The sequence below is a fragment of the Triticum urartu genome, chromosome 3A (genome assembly GCF_056163025.1).
Source record: "Triticum urartu cultivar PI428250 chromosome 3A, HENAU_Tu73, whole genome shotgun sequence".
Taxonomy (NCBI): domain Eukaryota; kingdom Viridiplantae; phylum Streptophyta; class Magnoliopsida; order Poales; family Poaceae; genus Triticum; species Triticum urartu.
The window spans coordinates 408240204-408266799 of NC_141875.1; the positions used below are offsets into that span (position 1 = coordinate 408240204).

At 40.8% G+C, this 26596-nt stretch overlaps 1 protein-coding gene across 1 annotated transcript; it reads right to left on the reverse strand.

The window, feature by feature from the left end:
• Positions 1-24865: 24865 nt before the first annotated feature.
• On the reverse strand, positions 24866-26361 carry LOC147979879 (uncharacterized). The gene is made up of 3 exons (XM_087515378.1): positions 26355-26361; positions 25020-25889; positions 24866-24912 (listed from the first exon to the last, which is right to left on the reverse strand). Exons 1-3 carry the CDS (start codon positions 26359-26361, stop codon positions 24866-24868), a joined length of 924 nt encoding a protein of 307 aa, XP_087371504.1.
• Positions 26362-26596: the final 235 nt, after the last annotated feature.

A 26596-nucleotide genomic window follows, 5' to 3' on the forward strand; every position in this document is an offset into this window, starting at 1 on the left:
AATGTATCGGCTAGCCCTAGTTTTATCAATCATGCATATAATTATGCGCAAGGGCCGATGCAAAACAATCTTCATGCTTCAAATTCTTACGATTTTAGCAACGTACAACATATGTATCAAAACTCCCATGCATCGGCAATGCCACAAATCCATATGCCGATGAACAACATGATGGGTTTGGCTAATCAATTTGAAACACCGCATGTTAAAATTTACAATAGCATACAAGAAAGTGTTTCACCTTTTTATTCATCGGCAACTAATTTGCAATATGTGAATCCAACCTTGCCGATGGATGGGAGAATTGGCCATGCTACTACTAGCTATTCGGCCAGTTACTCTCAACCATCATATGCTACACCTCATGTTAGTAATTTTTCAGCACCGTATGCAACCGTATATGTTCATAATTCGGCCCCGCATCTTCATGGTCATAGCCGAGTAAGTGAAAATTTAACAAGAACACATGTGCCGTCATCAAATACTGTAGCATATAATGCATACTCTACACAATTCAAGAATTTTGGCAACACTCATGAATCATTGCCGAAAGAATCTGAAAGTATTGTGGGGCAATCCCTTCCAGAAGCGGTTCTGGCTGCATTAAAAAAGAGCTTGGCCCAAAACAAGAGAATTAGTGCTCTTTGCCTTGAACAATATGAGAAGGGGTTGTTTCCTGATTATGCTGCAATAAAGGCTATAGTTTTGCAGGAAGATGAAATTCATCAATTGATAGTATTGGTGAGAGAGCATATGGTTATACAGCAGTGCATACACCTCCACCTAGTACCGCAGCATATAATACACCCCCTACATAATTGCAAAATTTCGGCAACACTAACACTTCATTGCCGAAAGATCCTAAAAGCATTGGGGGGCAAACTGATCTAGAGCGGGCTGAAATTGAGAGGGGAGTTAAAGCTTTGCGTGATAGAGTGCAAGTACTTTGCAAAGAGGGAATTGATAAGGAATTGGCTCAAAGAAAAGAAGCCTTGCCAATTGATATAACCGATGTAAAGAAAGATGATTCAGAACATGAAAGTGCTTCAGTTGAAAAAGCCAAATCAAGAAGTATATATTCTGAACCCATCAAATCCAACGAGGCAAGCATCACTAAGAAAGGGCATGCCAAGCATAGGAAAACAATGGTGCTTGATTTTTCTGAAGTTAATGGAACCTACTTCCTGCCCTATGAGTTTCGTGCCATAGAAATTGATGAGCTTCAAGAACAAGAACAAGTGGTAGAACAAAGTACGACCAACAAAAATCTTCAGTATAATGATGCACGGAATCAAGAAAAATATGATGAAGAGGCGTTGGGGAGACATCCAAAGGTGGATGAAGATATTGTTCAAGTCACACCACCATCATGATCTCCCAACATATTTGAAGAGGTATGTTTAGCAAGTAATTTACCTATTTTCAGATTTGGTCAAAACTTTATTGTTGATGCATCTATTAGAAAAATCCTCTTAAGTAATGTTGAAAGACCAATGAAGAAGGGTAATTTACTTGTTAGCAATAAAATAGTTATAGAATTTATCGGTCAACCCATTGCGCCATTTATAAAGACCGATAATGACTTATTGTTGCAGCCAAAGCTTTCCCTGTTGCTGTATTTAAAGTTTGTATCTACATGGGTAGCTTTGCTTGTTTCATACTTGGCTTACTCTTGGTCTCAATTGAGGCATGCATGTTCTAACTATTTTTGTTTCAGAAACTTAAAGCCAAGGTTAGATTCTTTTTAGAAAACCGATGCTAGTATAACATCTTATCCAATGACACCGGTAAGAGAATGCAAAATAATATTCATAGCCGAATGGGGTGACACAAAATCTGAACCATTCGTTTGCTTAACTCCAAAGCCGTTCTCACAGCAAGATCGTCTAGAAAATAAAAAGTTTACCTTCAGTTCAAGCATGTGTGATCAAATATTTGATTTGTTGCTGAAAAATAATTACATAAGAATTCTTGATCACCATGTCAAGTGATAACCCACAAGTATAGGGGTTCGCAACAGCTTTCGAGGGTAGAGTATGTTGGGGAACGCAGTAATTTCAAAAAATTTCCTACGCACACGCAAGATCATGGTGGTGCATCGCAACGAGAGGGGAGAGTGTTGTCTACGTACCCACGCAGACCGACTGCGGAAGCGTTGACACAACGTAGAGGAAGTAGTCGTACGTCTTCCCGATCCGACCGATCCAAGCACCGTTACTCCGGCACCTCCGAGTTCTTAGCACACATACAGCTCGATGACGCTCCCCGGGCTCCGATCCAGCAAAGCTTCGGGGAAGAGTTCCGTCAGCATGACGGCGTGGTGACGATGATGATGTTCTTCCGACGCAGGGCTTCGCCTAAGCACTACAACGGTATGACCGAGGTGGAATATGGTGGCAGGGGGCACCGCACACGGCTAAGGAACGATCACGAAGATCAACTTGTGTGTCCTAGGGTGCCCCCTGCCCCCGTATATAAAGGAGCAAGGGGGAGGGGTGCGGCCGGCCAGGAGGTGGGCGCAGGAGGAGTCCTACTCCTACCGGGAGTAGGACTCCCCTCCCCGTTCCTTGTCCAACTAGGAGAGGTGGAGGGAGACTAGGAAAGGGGGGGCGCCGCCCCTCCCTCCTTGTCCAATTCGGACTAGGGGGAGAGGGGGCGCGCGGCCTGCCCTGGCAGCCCCTTCCTCTTCTCCACATTAGGCCCATAAGGCCCATTAAACCCCGGGGGGGGGGGGGGGGGGTTCCGGTAACCCCTCCGGCACTCCGGTTTTATCCGAAACTTCTCCGGAACCCTTCCGGTGTCCGAATATAGTCATCCAATATATCAATCTTTATGTATCGACCATTCCGAGACTCCTCGTCATGTCCGTGATCATATCCGGGACTCCGAACTAACTTCGGTACATCAAAATGCATAAACTCATAATAACTGTCATCGTAACTTTAAGCGTGCGGACCCTACGGTTCGAGAACAATGTAGACATGACCGAGACACGTCTCCGGTCAATAACCAATAGCGGGACCTGGATGCCCATATTGGCTCCTACATATTCTACGAAGATCTTTATCGGTCAGACCGCATAACAACATACGTTGTTCCTTTTGTCATCGGTATGTTACTTGCCCGAGATTCGATCGTCGGTATCCAATACCTATTTCAATCTCGTTATCGGCAAGTCTCTTTACTCGTTCCGTAATACATCATCTCACAACTAACATATTAGTTGTAATGCTTGCAAGGCTTATGTGATGTGCATTACCGAGAGGGCCCAGAGATACCTTTCTGACAATCGGAGTGACAAATCCTAATCTCGAAATACGCCAACCCAACATGTACCTTTGGAGACACCTGTAATGCTCCTTTATAATCACCCAGTTACGCTGTGACGTTTGGTAGCACCCAAAGTGTTACTCCGGCAAACGGGAGTTGCATAATCTCATAGTCATAGGAACATGTATAAGTCATGAAGAAAGCAATAGCAACATACTAAACGATCGGATGCTAAGCTAATGGAATGGGTTATGTCAATCAGATCATTCAACTAATGATGTGACCTCGTTAATCAAATAACAACTCTTTGTTCATGGTTAGGAAACATAACCATCTTTGATTAACGAGCTAGTCAAGTAGAGGCATACTAGTGACACTCTGTTTGTCTATGTATTCACACATGTATTATGTTTCCGGTTAATACAATTCTAGCATGAATAATAAACATTTATCATGATATAAGGAAATAAATAATAACTTTATTATTGCCTCTAGGGCATATTTCCTTCAGTCTCCCACTTGCACTAGAGTCAATAATCTAGTTCACATCGCTATGTGATTAACACCAATAGTTCATATCTTTATGTGATTGGTTCACATCTCCATGTGACTAACACCCAAAGGGTTTACTAGATTCAATAATCTAGTTCACATCACTCTATGATTAACACCCAAAGAGTGACCATGTTTTGCTTGTGAGGGAAATTTAGTCAATGGGCCTGCCAAGTTCAGATCCGTATGTATTTCGCAAAATTCTATGTCTACAATGCTCTGCACGGAGATACTCTAGCTAATTGCTCCCACTTTCAATATGTATCCAGATTGAGACTTAGAATCATCTGGATCAGTGTCAAAAACTTGCATCGACGTAACCCTTTACGACGAACCTTTTTTTCACGTCCATAATTGAGAAACATATCCTTATTCCACTAAGGATAATTTTGACCGCTGTCCAGTGATCTACTCCTAGATCACTATTGTACTCCCTTGCCAAAATCAGTGTAGGGTATACAATAGATCTGGTACATAGCATGGCATACTTTATAGAACCTATGGCCAAGGCATAGGGAATGACTTTCATTCCCTTTCTATCTTCTGTCGTGGTCGTGTTTTGAGTCTTACTCATTTTCACACCTTGTAATACAGGCAAGAACTCTTTCTTTGACTGCTCCATTTTGAACTACTTCAAAATCTTGTCAAGGTATGTACTCATTGAAAAAACTTATCAAGCGTCTTGATCTATCTCTATAGATCTTGAAGCTCAATATGTAAGCAGCTTCACCGAAGTCTTTCTTTGAAAAAATCCTTTCAAACACTCCTTTATGCTTTGCAGAATAATTCTACATTATTTCCGATCAACAATATGTCATACACATATACTTATCAGAAATGCTGTAGTGCTCCCACTCACTTTCTTGTAAATACAGGCTTCTCCAAAAGTCTGTATAAAACCAAATGCTTTGATCACACTATCAAAGCGTTTATTCCAACTCCGAGAGGCTTGCACCAGTCCATAAATGGATCGCTGGAGCTTGCATACTTTGTTAGCTCCCTTTGGATCGACAAAACCTTCTGGTTGCATCATATACAACTCTTCTTCCAGAAATCCATTCAGGAATGCAGTTTTGACATCCATCTGCCAAATTTCATAATCATAAAATGCGGCAATTGCTAACATGATTCGGACAGACTTAAGCATCGCTACGGGTGAGAAGGTCTCATCGTAGTCAATCCCTTGAACTTGTCGAAAACCTTTTGCGACAATTCTAGCTTTGTAGATAGTAACACTACTATCCGTGTCCGTCTTCCTCTTGAAGATCCATTTATTATCTATGGCTTGCCGATCATCGGGCAAGTCAACCAAAGTCTACACTTTGTTCTCATACATGGATCATATCTCAGATTTCATGGCCTCAAACCATTTCGCGGAATCTGGGCTCATCATCGCTTCCTCATAGTTCGCAAGTTCGTCATGATCTAGTAACATGACTTTCAGAACAGGATTACCGTACCACTCTGGTGCGGATCTCACTCTGGTTAACCTACGAGATTCGGTAGTAACTTGATCTGAAGTTACATGATCATTATCATTAGCTTCCTCACTAATTGGTGTAGTAGTCACAAGAACAGATTTCTGTGATGAACTACTTTACAATAAGGGAGAAGGTACAATTACCTTATCAAGTTCTACTTTCCTCCCACTCACTTCTTTCGAGAGAAACTCCTTCTCTAGAAAGGATCCATTCTTAGCAACGAATGTCTTGCCTTCGGATCTGTGATAGAAGGTGTACCCAACTGTTTCCTTTGGGTATCCTATGAAGACATATTTCTCCGATTTGGTTTTGAGCTTATCAGGATGAAACCTTTTCATATAAGCATCACAATCCCAAACTTTAAGAAACGACAACTTTGGTTTCTTGCCAAACCACAGTTCAGATTGTGTCGTCTCAATGGACTTAGATGGTGCCCTTTTAAACGTGAATGCAGCTGTCTTTAATGCATAACCCCAAAACGATAGTGGTAAATCGGTAAGAGACATCATAGATTGCACTATATCCAATAAAGTACGGTTATGACATTCGGACACACCATTATGCTGTAGTGTTCCAGGTGGCATGAATTTGTGAAACTATTTCACATTGTTTTTAACTGAAGGCCAAACTCGTAACTCAAATACTCTTCTCTACGATCAAATCGTAGAAACTTTTTTTTTGTTACGATGATTTTTCACTTCACTCTGAAATTCTTTGAACTTTTCAAATGTTTCAGACTTATGTTTCATCAAGTAGATATACTCATATCTGCTCAAATCATCTGTGAAGATAAGAAAATAATGATACCTGTCGCGAGCCTCAATATTCATCGGACCACATACATCAGTATGTATGATTTCCAACAAATCTGTTGCTTGCTCCATTGTTCTGAAGAACAAAGTCTTAGTCATCTTGCCCATGAGGCATGGTTCGCAAGCATCAACTGATTCATAATCAAGTGATTCCAAAACCCATCAGCATGGAGTTTCTTCATGCGCTTTACACCAATATGACCTAAACGGCAGTGCCACAAATAAGTTGCACTATCATTATTAACTTTGCATCTTTTGGTTTCAATATTATGATTATGTGTATCACTACGATCGAGATCCAACGAACTATTTTCATTGGGTGTGTAACCATATAAGGTTTTATTCATGTAAGCAGAACAACAATTTATTCTCTTACTTAAATGAATAACCATATTACAATAAACATGATCAAATCATATTCATGCTCAACGCAAACACCAAATAACACTTATTTAGGTTCAACACTAATCCCGAAATTATAGGGAGTGTGCGATGATGATCATATCAATCTTGGAACTACTTCCAACACACATCGTCACTTCACCCTTAACTAGTCTCTGTTTATTCTGCAATTCCCGTTTCGAGTTACTAATCAGCAACTGAACTAGTATCAAATAATGAGGGGTTGCTATAAACACTAGTAAAGTACACATAAATAACATGTATATCAAATATACTTATGTTCACTTTGCCATCCTTCTTATCCGCCAATCACTTGGGGTAGTTCCGCTTCCAGTGACTAGTCCCTTTGCAGTAGAAGCACTTAGTCTCAGGCTTAGGACCAGACTTGGGCTTCTTCACTTGAGCAGCAACTTGCTTGCTGTTCTTCTTGAAGTTCCCCTTTTTCCTTTTGCCCTTTTCTTGAAACTAGTGATCCTGTCAACCATCAACACTTGATGCTCTTTCTTGATTTCTACCTTCATCGATTTCATCTTCATGAAAAGCTCGGGAGTCGTTTTCGTCATCCCTTGCATACTATAGTTCATCACGAAGTTCTACTAATTTGGTGATGGCGACTAGAGAATTCTGTCAATCACTATCTTATCTGGAAGATTAACTCCCACTTGATTCAAGCGATTGTAGTACCCAGACAATCTGAGCACATGCTAACTAGTTGAGCGATTCTCCTCCATCTTTTAGCTATAGAACTTGTTGGAGACTTCATATCTCTCAACTCGGGTATTTGCTTGAAATGTTAACTTCAACTCCTGGAACATCTCATATGGTCCATGACGTTCAAAACGTCTTTGAAGTCCCGATTCTAAGCCGTTAAGCATGGTGCACTAAACTATCAAGTAGTCATCATATTTAGCTAGCCAAACGTTCATAACGTCAGCATCTGCTCCTGCAATAGGTCTGTCACCTAGCGGTGCATCAAGGACATAATTCCTCTGTGCAGTAATGAGGATAAACCTCAGATCACGGATCCAATCCGCATCATTGTTACTAACATCTTTCAACACAATTTTATCTAGGAACATATCAAAATAAACACAGGGAAGCAACAACGCGAGCTATTGATCTACAACATAATTTGCAAAATACTACCAGGACTAAGTTCATGATAAATTTAAGTTCAATTAATCATATTACTTAAGAACTCCCACTTAGATAGACATCCCTCTAATCCTCTAACTGATCACGTGATCCAAATCAACTAAACTATGTCCGATCATCACGTGAGATGGAGCAATTTCATTGGTGAACATCACTATGTTGATCATATCTACTATATGATTCACGCTCGACCTTTCGGTCTCCGTGTTCCGAGGCCATATCTGCATATGCTAGGCTTGTCAAGTTTAACCCGAGTATTCTGCGTGTGCAAAACTGGCTTGCACCCGTTGTAGATGGACGTAGAGCTTATCACACCCGATCATCACGTGGTGTCTGGGCACGACGAACTTTGGGAACGGTGCATACTCAGGGAGAACACTTCTTGATAATTTAGTGAGAGATCATCTTATAATGCTACCGTCAATCAAAGCAAGATAAGATGCATAAAGGATAAACATCACATGCAATCAATATAAGTGATATGATATGGCCATCATCATCTTGTGCCTGTGATCTTCATCTCCGAAGCACTGTCATGATCACCATCGTCATCGGCGCGACACCTTGATCTCCATCGTAGCATCGTCGTCGTCTCGCCAATCTTATGCTTCCACGACTATCACTACCGCTTAGTAATAAAGTAAAGCATTACATCACGATTTCATTGCATACAATAAAGCGACAACCATATGGCTCCTGCCAGTTGCCGATAACTCGGTTACAAAACATGATCATCTCATACAACAAAATTTAGCATCATGTCTTGGCCATATCACATCACAACATGCCCTGCAAAAACAAGTTAGACGTCCTCAATGTTGTTGTTGCAAGTTTTACGTGGCTGCTACGGGCTTAAGCAAGAACCAATCTCACCTACGCATCAAAACCACAACGATAGTTTGTCAATTTGACTCCGTTTTAACCTTCGCAAGGACCGGGCGTAGCCACACTTGGTTCAACTAAAGTTGGAGAGACAGTCACCCGCAAGCCACCTATGTGCAAACCATGTCGGGAGAACCGGTCTCGCGTAAGCGTACGCGTAATGTTGGTCCGGGTCGTCTCGTCCAACAATACCGCCGAACCAAAGTATGACATGCTGGTAGGCAGTATGACTTATATCGCCCACAACTCACTTGTGTTCTACTCGTGCATATAACATCAAACCATAAAACCTAGGCTCTGATACCAATGTTGGGGAACGCAGTAATTTCAAAATTTTTCCTATGCACACGCAAGATCATGGTGATGCATAGCAACGAGAGGGGAGAGTGTTGTCTACGTACACACGCAGACCGACTGCGGAAGCGTTGACACAACATAGAGGAAGTAGTCGTACGTCTTCTCGATCCGACCGATCCAAGCACCGTTACTCCGGCACCTCCGAGTTCTTAGCAAACGTACAGCTCGATGACGCTCCTCGGGCTCCGATCTAGCAAAGCTTCGGGGAAGAGTTCCGTCAGCACGACGGCGTGGTGACGATGATGATGTTCTACCGACGCAGGGCTTCGCCTAAGCACTACAACGGTATGACCGAGGTGGAATATGGTGGCAGGGGGCACCGCACACGGCTAAGGAACGATCACGAAGATCAACTTGTGTGTCCTAGGGTGCCCCCCTGCCCCCGTATATAAAGGAGCAAGGGGAGGGGTGCGGCCGGCCAGGAGGTGGGTGCAGGAGGAGTCCTACTCCTACCGGGAGTAGGACTCCCCTCCCCGTTCCTTGTCCAACTAGTAGAGGTGGAGGGAGAATAGGAAAGGGGGGGCGCCGCCCCTCCCTCCTTGTCTAATTTGGACTAGGGGGAGAGGGGGCGCGCGGCCTGCCATGGCAGCCCCTTCCTCTTCTCCACATTAGGCCCATAAGGCCCATTAACCCCCGGGGGGGTTCCGGTAACCCCTCCCGCACTCCGGTTTTATCCGAAACTTCTCCGGAACCCTTCCGGTGTCCGAATATAGTCATCCAATATATCAATCTTTATGTATCGACCATTCCGAGACTCCTCGTCATGTCCGTGATCATATCCGGGACTCCGAACTAACTTCGGTACATCAAAATGCATAAACTCATAATAACTGTCATCGTAACTTTAAGCGTGCGGACCCTACGGTTCGAGAACAATGTAGACATGACCGAGACACGTCTCCGGTCAATAACCAATAGCGGGACCTGGATGCCCATATTGGCTCCTACATATTCTACGAAGATCTTTATCGGTCAGACCGCATAACAACATACGTTGTTCCTTTTGTCATCGGTATGTTACTTGCCCGAGATTCGATCGTCGGTATCCAATACCTAGTTCAATCTCGTTACCGGCAAGTCTCTTTACTCATTCCGTAATACATCATCTCACAACTAACATATTAGTTGTAATGCTTGCAAGGCTTATGTGATGTGCATTACCGAGAGGGCCCAGAGATACTTTCCAACAATCGGAGTGAAAAATCCTAATCTCGAAATACGCCAACCCAACATGTACCTTTGGAGACACCTGTAATGCTCCTTTATAATTACCCAGTTACGTTGTGACATTTGGTAGCACCCAAAGTGTTCCTCCGGCAAATGGGAGTTGCATAATCTCATAGTCATAGGAACATGTATAAGTCATGAAGAAAGCAATAGCAACATACTAAACGATCGAATGCTAAGCTAATGGAATGGGTTATGTCAATCAGATCATTCAACTAATGATGTGACCTCGTTAATCAAATAACAACTCTTTGTTCATGGTTAGGAAACATAACCATCTTTGATTAACGAGTTGGTCAAGTAGAGGCAGACTAGTGACACTCTGTTTGTCTATGTATTCACACATGTATTATGTTTCCGGTTAATACAATTCTAGCATGCATAATAAACATTTATCATGATATAAGGAAATAAATAATAACTTTATTATTGCCTCTAAGGCATATTTCCTTCATAGTATTCAACCCAAATTTATTGATTCGACACAAAGGGAGCCAAAGAATATTCTCAAGTATTAGCAGCTGAGTTGTCAATTCAACCACACCTGGAAACTTAGTATCTGCAGCAAAGTGTTTAGTAGCAAAGTAATATGATAGTGGCGGTAGCGGCAACAAAAGTAAAGACAACAAAAGTAATGTTTTTGGTATTTTGTAGTGATTGTAACAGTAGCAGCGGAAAAGTAAATAAGCGAGAACCAGTATATGGAAAACTCGTAGGCACCGGATCAGTGATGGATAATTATGCCGGATGCGGTTCATCATGTAACAGTCATAACATAGGGTGACACAGAACTAGCTCCAGTTCGTCAATGTAATGTAGGCATGTATTCCGTAAATAGTCATACGTGCTTATGGAAAATAACTTGCATGACATCTTTTGTCCTACCCTCCCGTGGCAGCGGGGTCCTATTGGAAACTAAGGGATATTAAGGTCTCCTTTTAATAGGGAACCAGAACAAAGCATTAGCACATAGTGAATACATGAACTCCTCAAACTATGGTCATCACTGGGAGTGGTCCCGATTATTGTCACTTCGGGGTTGCCGGATCATAACACATAGTAGGTGACTATAGACTTGCAAGATAGGATCTAGAACTCACATATATTCATGGAAACAAAATAGGTTCAGATCTGAAATCATGGCACTCGGGCCCTAGTGACAAGCATTAAGCATAGCAAAGTCATAGCAACATCAATCTCAGAACATAATGGATACTAGGGATCAAACCCTAACAAAACTAACTCGATTACATGATAAATCTCATCCAACCCATCACCATCCAGCAAGCTTACGATGGAATTACTCACTCACAGCGGTGAGCATCATGAAATTAGTGATGGAGGATGGTTGATGATGACGACGGCGACGAATCTCCCTCTCCGGAGCCCCGAACGGACTCCAGATCAGCCCTTCCGAGAGGTTTTAGGGCTTGGCGGCGGCTCCGTATCGTAAAACGTGATGATTTCTTCTCTCTGATTTTTTTCTCTCCGAAAGCAAATATATAGAGTTGGAGTTGGCGTCGGAGGGTCAACAGGGGGCCCACGAGGTAGGGGGCGCGCCCTAGGGGGGGTGCCCCCCACCCTCGTGGAAAGGGTCTGGGCCCCCTGGTCTTCATATTTGGTGAGGATTTTTTATTATTTTTTCTAAGACCTCCCGTGGAGTTTCAGGTCATTCCGAGAATATGTGTTTTCTGCACATAAAACAACATCATGGTAATTCTGCTGAAAACAACGTTAGTCCGGGTTAGTTCCATTCAAATCATACAAGTTAGAGTCCAAAACAAGGGCAATAGTGTTTGGAAATGTAGATACGACGGAGACGTATCAACTCCCCCAAGCTTAAACCCTTTCTTGTCCTCAAGCAATTCAGTTGACAAACTGAAAGAAAGAAAGAAAAACTTCTACAAACTCTGTTTGCTCTTGTTGTTGTAACTATGTCAAGCCAGCATTCAAGTTTTCAGCATAGATCATAACTAACCACACTTGCAATAATTCTCAGGTCTCATCATTACTCATATCAATAGCATAATCAACTAGCAAGTCATAATAATAAATCTCGAATGACAACACTTTCTCAAAACAATCATAATATGATATAACAAGATGGTATCTCGCAAGCCCTTTCTGAGACCGCAAAACATAAATGCAGAGCACCTTTAAAGATCAAGGACTGACTAGACATTGTAATTCATGGTAAAAGAGATCCAATCATAGTCATACCCAACATAGATTAATAGTGACGAATGCAAATGACAGCTGTGCTCTCCAGCTAGTGCTTTTTAATAAGAGGGTGATGACTCAACATAAAAGTAAATGGATAGGCCCTTCGCAGAGGGAAGCAGGGATTTGTAGAGGTGCCAGAGCTCGGTTTTGAAATAGAGATAAATTGTATTTTGAGCGGTATACTTTCATTGTCAACATAACAACTAAGATATGGCGATATCTTCCATGCTAAACACATTATAGGCGGTTCCCAAACAGAATGGTAAAGTTTATACTCCCCCTCCACCAACAGGCATCAATCCATGGCTTGCTCGAAACAACGAGTGCCTCCAACATACATCAGGTCCCAAGGGGAGTTTTGTTTGAAATTAATTTTGATTTAGTTTGCATAAAGCATGGGACTAGGCATCCCGGTGACCAGCCATTTTCTCGTGAGTGAGGAGCGGAGTCCACTCCTCTTGAGAATAACCCGCCTAACACGGAAGATAAGGACAGCCTTTGTTGATACATGAGCTATTCAAGCATACAAAACATAATATTTATTTGAAGGTTTAGAGTTTGGCACATACAAATTTACTTGGAACGGTAGGTAGATAGCGCATATAGGAAGGTATAGTGGACTCATCTGGAATAACTTTGGGGTTTAAGGGATTGGATGCACAAGCAGTATTCCCGCTTAGTACAAGTGAAGGCTAGCAAAAGACTGGGAAGCGACCAACTAGAGAGCGACAACGGCCATGTACATGCATTAAAATTAATAAACATTGGATGCAAGCATGAGTAGGATATAATCCACCATGAACATAAATATCATGAAGGCTATGTTGATTTCGTTTCAACTACATGCGTGAACATGTTCCAAGTAAAATCACTTAAATCATTCAAAGGAGGATACCACCCCATCATACCACATCATAATCATCTCAATAGCATGTTGGCACAGAAGGTAAACCATTATAACTCATAGCTAATCAAGCATGGCACAAGCAACTATGATCTCTAATTGTCAATGCAAACATGTTTATTCATAATAAGCTGAATCAAGAATGCGGGACTCATCATATTTACAAAAACAAAAGAGGCCGAGTTCATACCAGCTTTTCTTATCTCAGTCAGTCCATCATATATCATCATAATTGCCTTTCACTTGCACGACCGAACGGTGTGAATAATAATAAGAGTGCACGTGCATTGGACTAAGCTGGAATCTGTGAGCATTCAATAAATAGGAGAAGACAAGGCAATATGGGCTCTGGTTAAATCAACAATAATGCATATAAGAGCCACTTCAACAATTTAATTATGGTCTTCTTCTACTGACCCCCAAAGAAAAGAAAAGAAATAAAACTATTTACACGGGAAAGCTCCCAACAAGCAAAAGAAGAATGGGAAATATTTTTGGGTTTTCTTTTAGTTATTACTACTACAACAGAAAAATAAACTACTACTAATTTTTTTTGGTTTTTCTTAAGGTTTATTAAACACACAAGAAGAAAGCAGGAAAAGGAAAATAAACTAGCATGGATATTACAATGAAAAAGTATGAGCACCGACATCTAGCAATGAGTGTGTGTGAACATAAATGTAATGTCTGTGAGAAATACGTACTCCCCAAGCTTAGGCTTTTGGCCTAAGTTGGTCTATGGCCACGGCTGGCCTGGCAGATATCCATAATAATAGTTGTTGAGGTCGTACTGTGATGAATAAGGCTCCGATTGCCACTGGCTGGCAATCATCTCCGGATCCCACTGATAGTTAGACTGTCGTGAAGGATCAAATTGTGGTTCCGGCTCTGGCTCCTCAGCTGGTGCAGGGTTTCGGTAGGCGTGAATAGCTGCCAACGGAACAAGCTACGTGCCTGCAGTCAAATCAAACAAAGAAGGAGCAGGCAAGGTAATAGTCTCAGGATGATGTTTATTAAAGAAAAATTGATATCTAAGCTCCCCTGCCCTATTCTTAACAATAAAATCATGTGCCACCATACTTTTACGATCTAGATAAATATGGGGTAGCACTTTTTCTTCCTTCTCAACATGCCTAATAGATATGTTAAAATGTGCGGCTAGGCGTGTGGCATAGATGCCTCCAAAGATGGGGCCCTTAGTACGGTTCATATTTAACCGTCTAGCAATAATACCGCCCAAACTAAAAGTGTTATCACTATATAAACCTTGGAGCAGAATAATTAAATATGGGATACTAAGGTTTCCAGAATTTCCGCGTCCAATTAAACAATGACTAGCAAATAATGCAAAGTAACGCAAAACAGGAAAATGTATGCTAGTGATTCGTGCATCGGAAACCTTCCTGGTTTCTCCTACCGTGATATTATCAATAAACCCAGCCACATCATCATGATGTGGTTCTTCTGTCTTGCCCTCAAAAGGGACTAAACGAATACGACAGAAATCATAAAGTGACATCTCCTTAGGCTCATCATATAAATGAAATTCCACTGTAGGTGGTGAGTTCCTAGGATGAAAATAAATTTTTTGCACAAAGGTATTTGTGAGTAAGAGATACTGATCGCATTGGTCGTGGAGGAAAGCGGTGAGGCCTACATTGTGAGCCAATTCATGAAAATCTTCATAAATACTGGCTGCTCTCAAGAAATCTTCAGAAGGCCATTCACACGCTCGAATCTCCGCGGTGCGTGGCAAATTATACTTAGGCTTAGGTGCCTTTTCCTTTGAGCTTTGGCTTGATGAGCCCCTCAATAATCTCCTCATCATTTTTCTGAAACAATTTGAAATTTTTAGTAACTTCAAAATAAAAGTAAACCAAACTCAATAAAACTGATAGCAACTACTCCTACAAGTGCCTAGAGCCTATATCAAGCATTAGAACTACTTAGAACCATATAAATTTGACATGCAAGCTCAAGAACATGGTGACCTATGCAGCACAAATTTGCAAAGAATAAAGCACTAGAACAAAAAATAATTGGACCAATGGAGGGGTCACATACCAAGGAACAATCTCCCCAAGCAGTTTTGAGAGATGTGCTTTGAGCAAGGAGATCGAAAATCACAGCAAAAGTGGCTGGAACTCCTGCTTGAGTTGGTTTTTCGGGTTTGTGTGAGATAGAGGAAGAAGATGGGTGCTGGGATAAGTGGAGGAGGGCCACCATGGGCCCACGAGGCAGGGGGCACGCCCTATAGGGGGGGCGCGCCCACCACCCTCGTGCCCAGGTGGCAGCTCCTCCCGCGGTAATTTTTGCATAGTAAATCCTCAAATATTCCCGAAAAAATCATATTAAATTGGCATGGCATTTTGAGGACTTTTATTTTCGGGATATTTCTATATTACACAGATAAATCAGGAAACAGACAGAAATTTACTATTTTTACTTTATTTAATATAAATGACAGAAAATATAAAGAGGGTACATAAGTTTGTGCTTCTAGTTTCATCCATCTCATGCTCATAAAAAAGAATCCACTAACAAGGTTGATCAAGTCTTGTTAACAAACTCATTCTGATAATCATGAAACCGGAGAAATTTCGAATAACACTAAGTTACCTCAACGGGGATATGCACATCCCCAATAATAAGAATATCATATTTCTTTTTGATAGTAGGAAGAGGAAATTCAAAACCTCCAAATATAATCGATGGAATTTTTCCAATAGAGTTGATACTATGAACTTGAGGTTGTTTCCTCGGAAAGTGTACCGTATGCTCATTACCATTAACATGAAAAGTGACATTGCCTTTGTTGCAATCAATAACAGCCCCTGCAGTATTAAGAAAAGGTCTTCCAAGAATAATAGACATACTATCATCCTCGGGAATATCCAGAATAACAAAGTCCGTTAAAATAGTAATGTTTGCAACCACAACGGGCACATCCTCACAAATACCGACAGGTATAGCAGTTGATTTATCAGCCATTTGCAAAGATATTTCAGTAGGTGTCAGCTTATTCAAGTCAAGTCTACGATATAAAGAGAGAGGCATGACACTAACACCGGCTCCAAGATCACATAAAGCAGTTTTAATATAATTTCTTTTAATGGAGCAAGGTATAGTAGGTACTCCGGGGTCTCCAAGTTTCTTTGGTATTCCACCCTTAAAAGTGTAATTAGCAAGCATGGTGGAAATTTCAGCTTCCGGTATCTTTCTTTTATTAGTAATGATATCTTTCATATATTAGCATAAGGATTTGTTTTGAGCACATCAGTTAATCTCATACGCAAAAAGATAGGCCTAATCATTTCAGCAAAGCGCTCAAAATCCTCATCATCCTTTTTCTTGGATGGTTTCGGAGGAAAAGGCATGGGTTTCTGAACCCAAGGTTCTCTTTCTTTACCATGTTTCCTAGCAACAAAGTCTCTTTTATCATAACGTTGATTCTTTGATTGTGGGTTATCAAGATCAACAGCAGGTTCAATTTCTACATCATTATCATTACTAGGTTGAACATGATCATGAACATTTTTATTAGGTTCATGTTCATTACCAGATTGTGTTTCGGCATCAGACATAGATATATTATTTGGATTATCAGGTGGTTCAGCAATAGGTTCACTAGAAGTTTGCACAGTTCTATCATTTTTCTTCTTCTTCTTTTTAGAAGAACTAGGAACATCAATATTATTTCTTTGAGAATCTTGCTCGATTCTGTTAGGGTGGCCTTCAGGATACAAAGGTTCCTGAGTCATTCTACCAGTTCTAGTAGCCACTCTAACAGCATAATCATTTTTCTTATTATTCATTTCATCAAGCACTTCTTTTTGAGCTTTAAGTACTTGTTCTACTTGAGTGGTAACCATAGAAGCATGTTTGCTAACAAGTTTAAGTTCACCTTTAATATCGGCCATATAATCACCCAAGCGTCTAATCATATAAGCATTTTCTTTTAATTGCCTACCAAAATAAGCATTGAAGTCGTCTTGCTTATACATAAAGTTATCAAACTCATCCAAGCATTGACTAGCAATTTTAGTAGGAGGGACTTCAGCTTTATCATATCTATAGAGAGAATTTACCTTTACTACCTGTGTCGGGATATCAGGATCAGGAGGTTCTTCAGTAAATAAATAATTGAGATCATATGTTTCTTCAACAGGCGGTGAATTAAGACCATGTATTTCTTCAATAGGAGGTAAATTCTTAACGTCTTCAGCTTTAATACCTTTTTCTTTCATAGATTTCTTTGCCTCTTGCATATCTTCGGGACTGAGGAATAGAACACCTCTCTTCTTCGGAGTTGGTTTAGGAATAGGCTCAGTAATTGGAGCAGGAGTTGGCTCGGGAGCTGGCTCTGGACGTGCCCAATTATTTTCATTTGTCAACATATTATTCAATAGAATTTCATCTTCATCCGGTGTTCTTTCCCTGAAAAGAGAACCAGCACAACTATCCAGGTAATCTCTGGAAGCATCGGTTAATCCATTATAAAAGATATCAAGTATTTCAGGTTTCTTAAGAGGATGATCAGGCAAAGCATTAAGTAACTTGAGAAGCCTCCCCCAAGCTTGTGGGAGACTCTCTTCTTTAATTTGCACAAAATTGTATATTTCCCTCAAAGCAGCTTGTTTCTTATGAGCAGGGAAATATTTAGCAGAGAAGTAATAAATCATATCCTGGGGACTACGCACACAACCAGGATCAAGAGAATTAAACCATATCTTAGCATCACCCTTTAATGAGAACGGAAATATTTTGAGTAAATAGAGGTAAAGTGATCTCTCATTATTAGTGAACAGGGCAGCTATATCATTTAACTTAGTAAGATGTGCCACAACAGTTTCAGATTCATAGCCATAAAACGGATCAGATTCAACCAAAGTAATTATATCAGGATCAACAGAAAATTCATAATCTTTATCAGGAACACATATAGGTGAAGTAGCAAAAGTAGGGTCGGGTTTCATTTTATCTCTAAGTGATTCTTTGTTCCATTTAATTAATAACCTCTTAAGCTCATATCTATCTCTGCAAGCTAAAATAGCTAAAGAAGCATCATGATCAAATAAATAACCCTCAGGAATAACATGCATATTTTCATCATCACTATCATCATCGTATTCAGATTCAATAATTTCTCTTTCTCTAGCCCTAGCAATTTGTTCATCAAGAAATTCACTAAGGGGCACATTAGTATCAGGCATAGAAGCAGTTTCATCATAAGTATCATGCATAGCAGAAGTGGCATCATCAATAACATGCGACATATCAAAACGAATAGAAGAAGCAGGTGTAGGTGTCGCAAACTTACACATAACAGAAGGTGAACCAAGTGCAGAGCTAGATGGCAGTTCCTTACCTCCCCTTGTAGTTGAGGGATAGATCTTGGTTTTTGGATCTCTCAAGTTCTTCATAGTGTCCAGCAGATATAAATCCCAAGTGACTCAAAGAATAGAGCTATGCTCCCCGGCAACGGCGCCAGAAATTTGTCTTGATAAGCCACAAGTATAGGGGATCGCAACAGCTTTCGAGGGCAGAGTATTCAACCCAAATTTATTGATTCGACACAAGGGGAGCCAAAGAATATTCTCAAGTATTAGCAGCTGAGTTGTCAATTCAACCACACCTGGAAACTTAGTATCTGCAGCAAAGTGTTTAATAGCAAAGTAATATGATAGTGGCGGTAGCGGCAACAAAAGTAAAGACAGCAAAAGTACTGTTTTTGGTATTTTGTAGTGATTGTAACAGGAGCAGTGGAAAAGTAAATAAGCGAGAACCAGTATATGGAAAACTCGTAGGCACCGGATCGGTGATGGATAATTATCCCGGATGCGGTTCATCATGTAACAGTCATAACATAGGGTGACACAGAACTAGCTCCAGTTCGTCAATGTAATGTAGGCATGTATTCCGTAAATAGTCATACGTGCTTATGGAAAAGAACTTGCATGACATATTTTGTCCTATCCTCCCGTGGCAGCAGGGTCCTATTGGAAACTAAGGGATATTAAGGTCTCCTTTTAATAGAGAAACGGAACAAAGCATTAGCACATAGTGAATACATGAACTCCTCAAACTATGGTCATCACTGGGAGTGGTCCCGATTATTGTCACTTCGGGGTTGCCGGATCATAACACATAGTAGGTGACTATAGACTTGCAAGATAGGATCTAGAACTCACATATATTCATGTAAACATAATAGGTTCAGATCTGAAATCATGGCACTCGGGACCTAGTGACAAGCATTAAGCATAGAAAAGTCATAGAAACATCAATCTCAGAACATAATGGATACTAGGGATCAAACCCTAACAAAACTAACTCGATTACATGATAAATCTCATCCAACCCATCACCGTCCAGCAAGCCTACGATGGAATTACTCACGCACGGCAGTGAGCATCATGAAATTGGTGATGGAGGATGGTTGATGATGACGACGGCGATGAATCCCCCTCTTCGAAGCCCCGAACGGACTCCAGATCAGCCCTCCCGAGAGGTTTTAGGGCTTGGCGGCGGCTCCGTATCGTAAAACGCAATGATTTCTTCTCTCTGATTTTTTCTCTCCGAAAGCAAATATGTAGAGTTGGAGTTGGCGTCGGAGGGTCAACAGGGGGCCCACGAGGTAGGGGGGCGCGCCCTAGGGGGGGCCACCCTCGTGGAAAGGGTGTGGGCCCCCTGGTCTTCATATTTGGCGAGGATTTTTTATTATTTTTTCTAAGACCTCCCGTGGAGTTTCAGGTCATTCCGAGAATATTTGTTTTCTGCACATAAAACAACATCATGGTAATTCTGCTGAAAACAACGTCAGTCCGGGTTAGTTCCATTCAAATCATACAAGTTAGAGTCCAAAACAAGGGCAAAAGTGTTTGGAAAAGTAGATACGACAGAGACGTATCGTCAAGCCATCAATTCAAGGAAGAATGTATTGTAGGTTGCATCATTCGTTCAAACATAATTTTGAGGATTGCAATATGTTTCGTCAAATAGTTAAATTGGCCATTGATAAAGGACGATTGAGAATTGTTGAAACACCAAAGGATGACCAGTCTATTCCGATTGGTCTTGATGGCAAAAGGTTTTTGCATCGGCTACTTCAAGCCGATCCATCTAAAGAGAAGGTAAAAACTACAGGTGACGGGATCAAGCTTTCAAGTAAAGAAGTTGTTGAAGAGCACAATGAACATAAACTTGAGGGCGAGAATTCCATCGAAGCTACAATGAAGATGCCAAGGACTGGGGGCAACAAGCAAATCCAATGATCAAGGAAAGCAAACCAAAAGAAAACAAAGGCCGAAATAAGCGCAAGTGTAAGAGATCAAAAATCACCTTTGCTGAACTATTGGATAAATATCAAAGGAAGAGTGAAGAGAAGAATACTTATCAGCCAAATCATGCAAAGAAACCAAGATCACCCCAAGGTGCAAATGCGAGGATCGGTATTGGCAAAGTGGGAATTATAATGCAACATATTCATATCCTTATTTTGGGCTGCCAATGCCAATGCCATGGATGCCTCCCTATGCTCATGTAGATCCATATCCATCATGGGATAGGTATGATACATGGGCACATTTTCCATCTTATTTTAGACCATCTCATCAATATTATGCAGCTCCGAGAAGATCAACATTTGAACAAGCACATGTTAAAGACCGTTTCAATCATAAGGAATCAATCCAGAGCTCAATGAAGAAGAAAGAGGTGGTCAAGCAAGTTTACCGTGTTAAAAAAGATGGTCGTAAGTGTGCTGATAGTTATATTGCTGGGATTATGCAATTGCTAATCAGATCTTATCTAATACACATGAACATTATTTGATTTGATGCGGAAATTAGTTGATACTAGTGTTCATACCTCCGTTTGGAGAGGCCATCACGGTGGAGGAAGTAGTTGGATGACGAACTGCAACAACGTAGCAGGTCACTCCGGCACCTCGTGGGAGCAAAGTCAGGCCTTCACATCAACGTCCAGTGCACTCCCGATTGGATTTGGAGTAAATTTCGGAGGGCACTGTTATCCTAAACGATACAACCATCAATTAGGTGCAGGGATGCCCTCCTTTATATATAGCACTGTATATGACGTGGGACCTAACCATAATCTTAATTAGCCCCCCAATCACAGGCGCAAATTGCTAATTACCGTTAATTAGTGTTAATCCCATAATTAACTATTGGGCCCACTTTAACTTATGGTAATTAACATATTAACGATTTAATCACTTAATTTTCTAACATTCTCCCACTTGATTGAATGGTTAATGTCATTAGTCCATACTTCAACAAAGGCATCACACCAAGATAATGTATTCGCAGCAATAGTATAATCATTACTGGAACCCCAAAATCTATAGCGTAAGACTTCATTTCGGAATGGATAATTATTTATGGTTGGGAGTCCGTATGGGCATGCATCCATATTCCCTACTTATGGTCCTAATAGTTTGTTTCTTTATTAATCATTATGTGCACTTAGTAAGCGAAACAAACTTCCTTATTCCAAGTTCAAATATGGAGATCTCATCATTTATTTACCCCAGTAGTTATTGGCTTTCCATTAGACCCATGCTAGCAATATGTTCTCGAAAGAGATTTGGTGGCAAGCCTTTAGTCAGGGGATCAACAATCATCATTTTAGTACTTATATGCTGAATTTTAATTGTTTGATCTTGGACTCTATCTTTCACAACAAGGTACTTAAGGTCAATATGTTTGGCAGCACCACTTGACTTGTTGTTACTTGAAAGGAAAACTGCAGCTTGATTATCGCAGAATAATGTAAGTGGTTTATTTATGCTGTCTACCACTATAAGTCTGGGGACGAAGTTCTTAAGCCATATGGCTTACCCGGTAGCCTCAAAACATGCCACAAACTCTGATTGCATAGTTGAAGATGCAGTAAGTGTTTGTTTGCAGCTTTTCCATGAAATTGCTCCCCTTGCAAGTGTGAAGATATAGCCTGATGTGGATCTCTTAGTATCCTTACACCCTGCAAAATCAGCGTGTGAGTAACCCATAATTTCTAGGCTGTCAGTCTTTCTATATGTAAGCATATGATTTTTAGTCCCTTGCAGATAGCGCATTACTTTCTTGACAGCTTTCCAATGATCTAAGCCTGGATTAGACTGATATCTACCAAGCATTCCAGTTACATACGCTAAGTCGGGACGCGTACATACTTGAGCATACATGATGCTCCCAACAGCCGAGGCATAAGGAATTGTCTTCATTTGATCAATCTCTAATTTATTCTTGGGACACTGAAATAGACCAAACTTATCACCTTTAACAATAGGTGCGGGAGTGGAAGAACAGTTATGCATGTTGTATGTTTTAAGGACTTTGTCAATATATGCCGTCTGGGACAGTCCTAATGTCCCTTTAGACCTGTCTCGGTGGATTTCTATGCCCAAAACATAAGAGGCATCCCCAAGATCTTTCATGTCAAAATTAGATGAAATAAATCTTTTGGTCTCATATAACATGTCTAAATCACTGCTGGCTAGCAAGATATCATCCACATAAAGTACTAATATGATAAACTTGTTCCCACTGGTCTTAATGTATATGCAATTGTCCACTTCATTTTCCTTAAAATTAAATTTCCTTATAACCTCATCAAATTTAAGGTACCACTGTCTAGACGCTTGTCTTAGCCCATAGATAGATTTCTTAAGTCGACATCCCATATGTTCCTTGCCTTCCGGTTGAGCCATATATACATTCTCATGCAAGTCACCATTAAGGAATGTGGTTTTAACATCCATCTTATGTAGCTCTAAATCATAATGAGCAACAAGAGCCATAACAATTCTTAGCAAATCCTTCTTCGAGACGGGAGAAAATGTGTTAACATAGTTTATGCCCTCTCTTTGTGTATAACCTTTAGCGACAAGTCTTGCTTTGAATCGTTCAACATTTCCTTTAGAGTCATGCTTAGTTTTGTAGACCCACTTACAGCCCACCTTTTTGACTCCCTTAGGAATTTCTACTAAATCCCAAACATCATTAATACTCATTGACTTAATTTCATCATTCATGGACTCAAGACACTTAGATGAGTGTCCGCTTGTCATGGCTTCCTCAAAGGAGGTGGGATCATTTGCCTTACTAATGGCATTTCCATCTTCGGTCATGTAAACAACATATTCATCTGTATTAATGGCAGCTCTTCTATCCCACTGTGATCTCCGTAAAGGTTCATTAGATATCACAGAAGACTGAATGATGTGAGGCTCATTACTAGGTGCTGCACCAATAAACCCAGAATGATTAACTAGAGGTGTTGCGCTTGAAGACGAAGGAAAAACAGACTCTGGGATCATCGGTAATGGTATGTCAGTCCGATTTTCCTCAAGTGTGATTTTTCTTGTCTCGGAGCTCCCACTGACATTAACATTCTCTAAAAATTTAGCATGCCTCGTTTCGACAAATTTAGTGGTACGTGTTGGACAATAGAAATGAAAGCCTTTGGATGTTGTAGGATATCCAATAAAATGGCAACTGACGGTTTTAGGATCTAATTTTCCAATGTGTGGATTAAAAATCTTAGCTTCAGAAGGACAACCCCACACATGCAAATAATTTAATCTGGGTTTCTTCCCAGTCCACAATTCATAAGGTGTCTTGGGTACTGATTTACTAGGAACCCGATTAAGTATATGCACGGTTGTCTTTAATGCTTCCATCCACAAATTAACCGGTAAACTGGAGTTGGAAACCATGCTCCGTACCATATCCATAAGTGTACGGTTGTGTCTTTCAGCGACTCCATTTTGTTGAGGTTCACCCGGCATTGAGTATTGGGAGATTATTCCATTTTCTTGAAGAAATAGAGCAAAGGGACCAGGAATTTGTCCATAAGGAGCATGCCTCCCATAATATTCTCCGCCTCGATCTGATCGCACTACTTTAATCTTCAAATTATGCTGATTTTCTACTTCAGCTTTGTAGATTTTAAATTTATTGAGTGCTTCAGATCGTTCGCGAATAGGAAAAATGTATCCGTAACGAGAATAATCATCGGTGAAAGTAATAAAGGAGTCGTATCCATCAGCAGAAGTAATAGGAAATGGACCACAAATGTCAGTGTGGATTAATTCCAAAACCCCACTACTATTAATTGCTCCTTTCTTAATTTGTTTTATGAATTTTCCCTTAATACAATTGATGCAGTAATCTAAATCCGAGAAGTATAAGGGGTGAAGTATCTCTTCTTTAATGAGACGCTCCATTCTCCCCTTCGAAATATGTCCTAAATGATAGTGCCATAATTTCGACGAAGTCTCATGCTTATTTATTACATCACAAACATTTAAAGATTCAGAGGAGTCGTTCAAAAGGAGTCTATAGAGTTTGTCATGGCGAACGCCATGACCAATATCATCATGACCAAACTTAATAACACATCGTTTGTTCCCAAAATAAGTCTCAAAACCATCATCATCTAATAGAGAAGCAGAAATAAGGTTCCTCCTCATGGTAGGAACATAAATAGCATTATTAAGAAGGAGGGTGAAGCCATCTTTTAGCACTAACGGGAGAGTCCCAACAGCTTCAACATTAGCCTCCTGTCCATTTGCAACTCTAAGAGTTCGCTCCCCCCTTTGAAGCGTCCTCACGGTAAGGAATCCCTGCAATGAGTTAGAAATGTGCACGGTGGCACCTGAGTCAACCCACCAAGTATTAGGGGGAAAATTAGTGTAAAGGGATTCATCAACCATGGAAATTGTGTCCATACCCTTCTTTACAAGCCATGCCTTAAAGCCATCGCAATCCTTCTGCTTATGTCCGTCATGTTTGCAAAACTTGCAATAAGGCTTCTTAGGTGCAGAAGGCTCATTAGCAACAGAAGGCTTTGACCTTTTGGCCCCAGACTTGTTTGACTCGGCCTTATGTGAAGGACCTAATTTTTTCTGAGTCTTATTTTCACCATTAAACTTTCTCTTCCCTGAGTTCATGGAAGTAAGATGAGCGTAATATTTTCTCTCAATCTTAAGTCGCTCCTCTTCTTGAACGCACATAGCCGTGAGCTCACCCATGGTCCACTTCTCCTTTTGTGTGTTATAGTTGATCTTGAATGGACCAAACTCCACAGGAAGGGAGGTCATAATGAAATGAACCAAGAAGTCCTCAGAAATCTCCATGTCCATGCCCTTTAATTTTGCGTCCATATCGTTCATAGTCATGATATGTTCTCTCACACCGCTTGCACCATCATACTTAGTGGGGAGCATTTTCATGATCAGTGTACTGGCATAGACTTTTGTGGAGACTTTAAACTGTTCCTCCACCGATGCCAGATAAGTCTTAGCACATTCGGAATTGGGGATAGCTCCCCTAATCCCAAGAGTAATTGTTCTTTTCATGATCATGAGGGACAATCGATTGGAGCGCTCCCACTTCTCCTTGTTAGCCTCATAAACCTTAGTTCTCTCAGCAAGGTTTTCATCATCAGAGTACAAGGGAACTGGAGCCTTCTCCCTAAGTGCGTAGTCAAGATCCATGACCCCAAGGTTAATGGAAATCTGCTCCTTCCATGTAGGAAAGTTAGTCCCATTGTGGTGCTCAATTGAGTTTAGGAGCCCAGAAATAAGTGATGGGTTCAAAGCTGAATAAAACATAAATAACATGGATATTAAAATTACGAATTATGAAAATATCCATATTAAAAAAACATTGCATGATATCAATCCTACATTGGTCTAATTAACATCATGACAAATTTAATAAAATCCTAATTCGCAATACCGTTGGGCAATAACGAAAAAAGGACCTAATCATATAATAACATCATCGGGAATTAACCGTAATATTCATGATCACAAACAACGTTGGTCAGTATGTAATCATGCATTACTAAACTTAATCATGGCAAGTATCCCGAATATTATTGCAGTGTTAAACCAAAATTTCATGTTGGTTCTATCTTAATTTAACACAATTATGCCAAAAAATTCTACCGATTACACAAAGAATTAACTGTATGTAGATAATTAGCAGACTTATATGTGTACTGCATACAGTGAGTTAATGTCAAATCTGCACGTACTAATAAAATGCTGCTGTATGTTACTTGCCATCACGTAGTTAGCCGAACAAAAGGAAAAAAATGCTGTACGGCCCACTAACTCGTACTAGCCCAAAGTCATTGGAACTGGCCAGTTACGAGCATGCGGGTAAATCCCTAATTGAGTTAGCTTCCTACTGCGCCGCCGCCGTTCATGAGAAAACCAGATCGGATAAGCAGAGTGAGTTAGCTCTGCGAGGCGCGCGGCGGCGGCGGGAGCGCCACCGTGAGGCGCGCGGCGGTAGCGG

Coding starts and splice junctions, on each gene's coding strand:
- LOC147979879 (XM_087515378.1), bottom strand. Junction 24,913..25,019: donor GGCATGGCTTGTAAAGAAGG/GTATGGACACAA, acceptor AACTCATTGCAG/GGATTCCTTACCGTGAGGAC.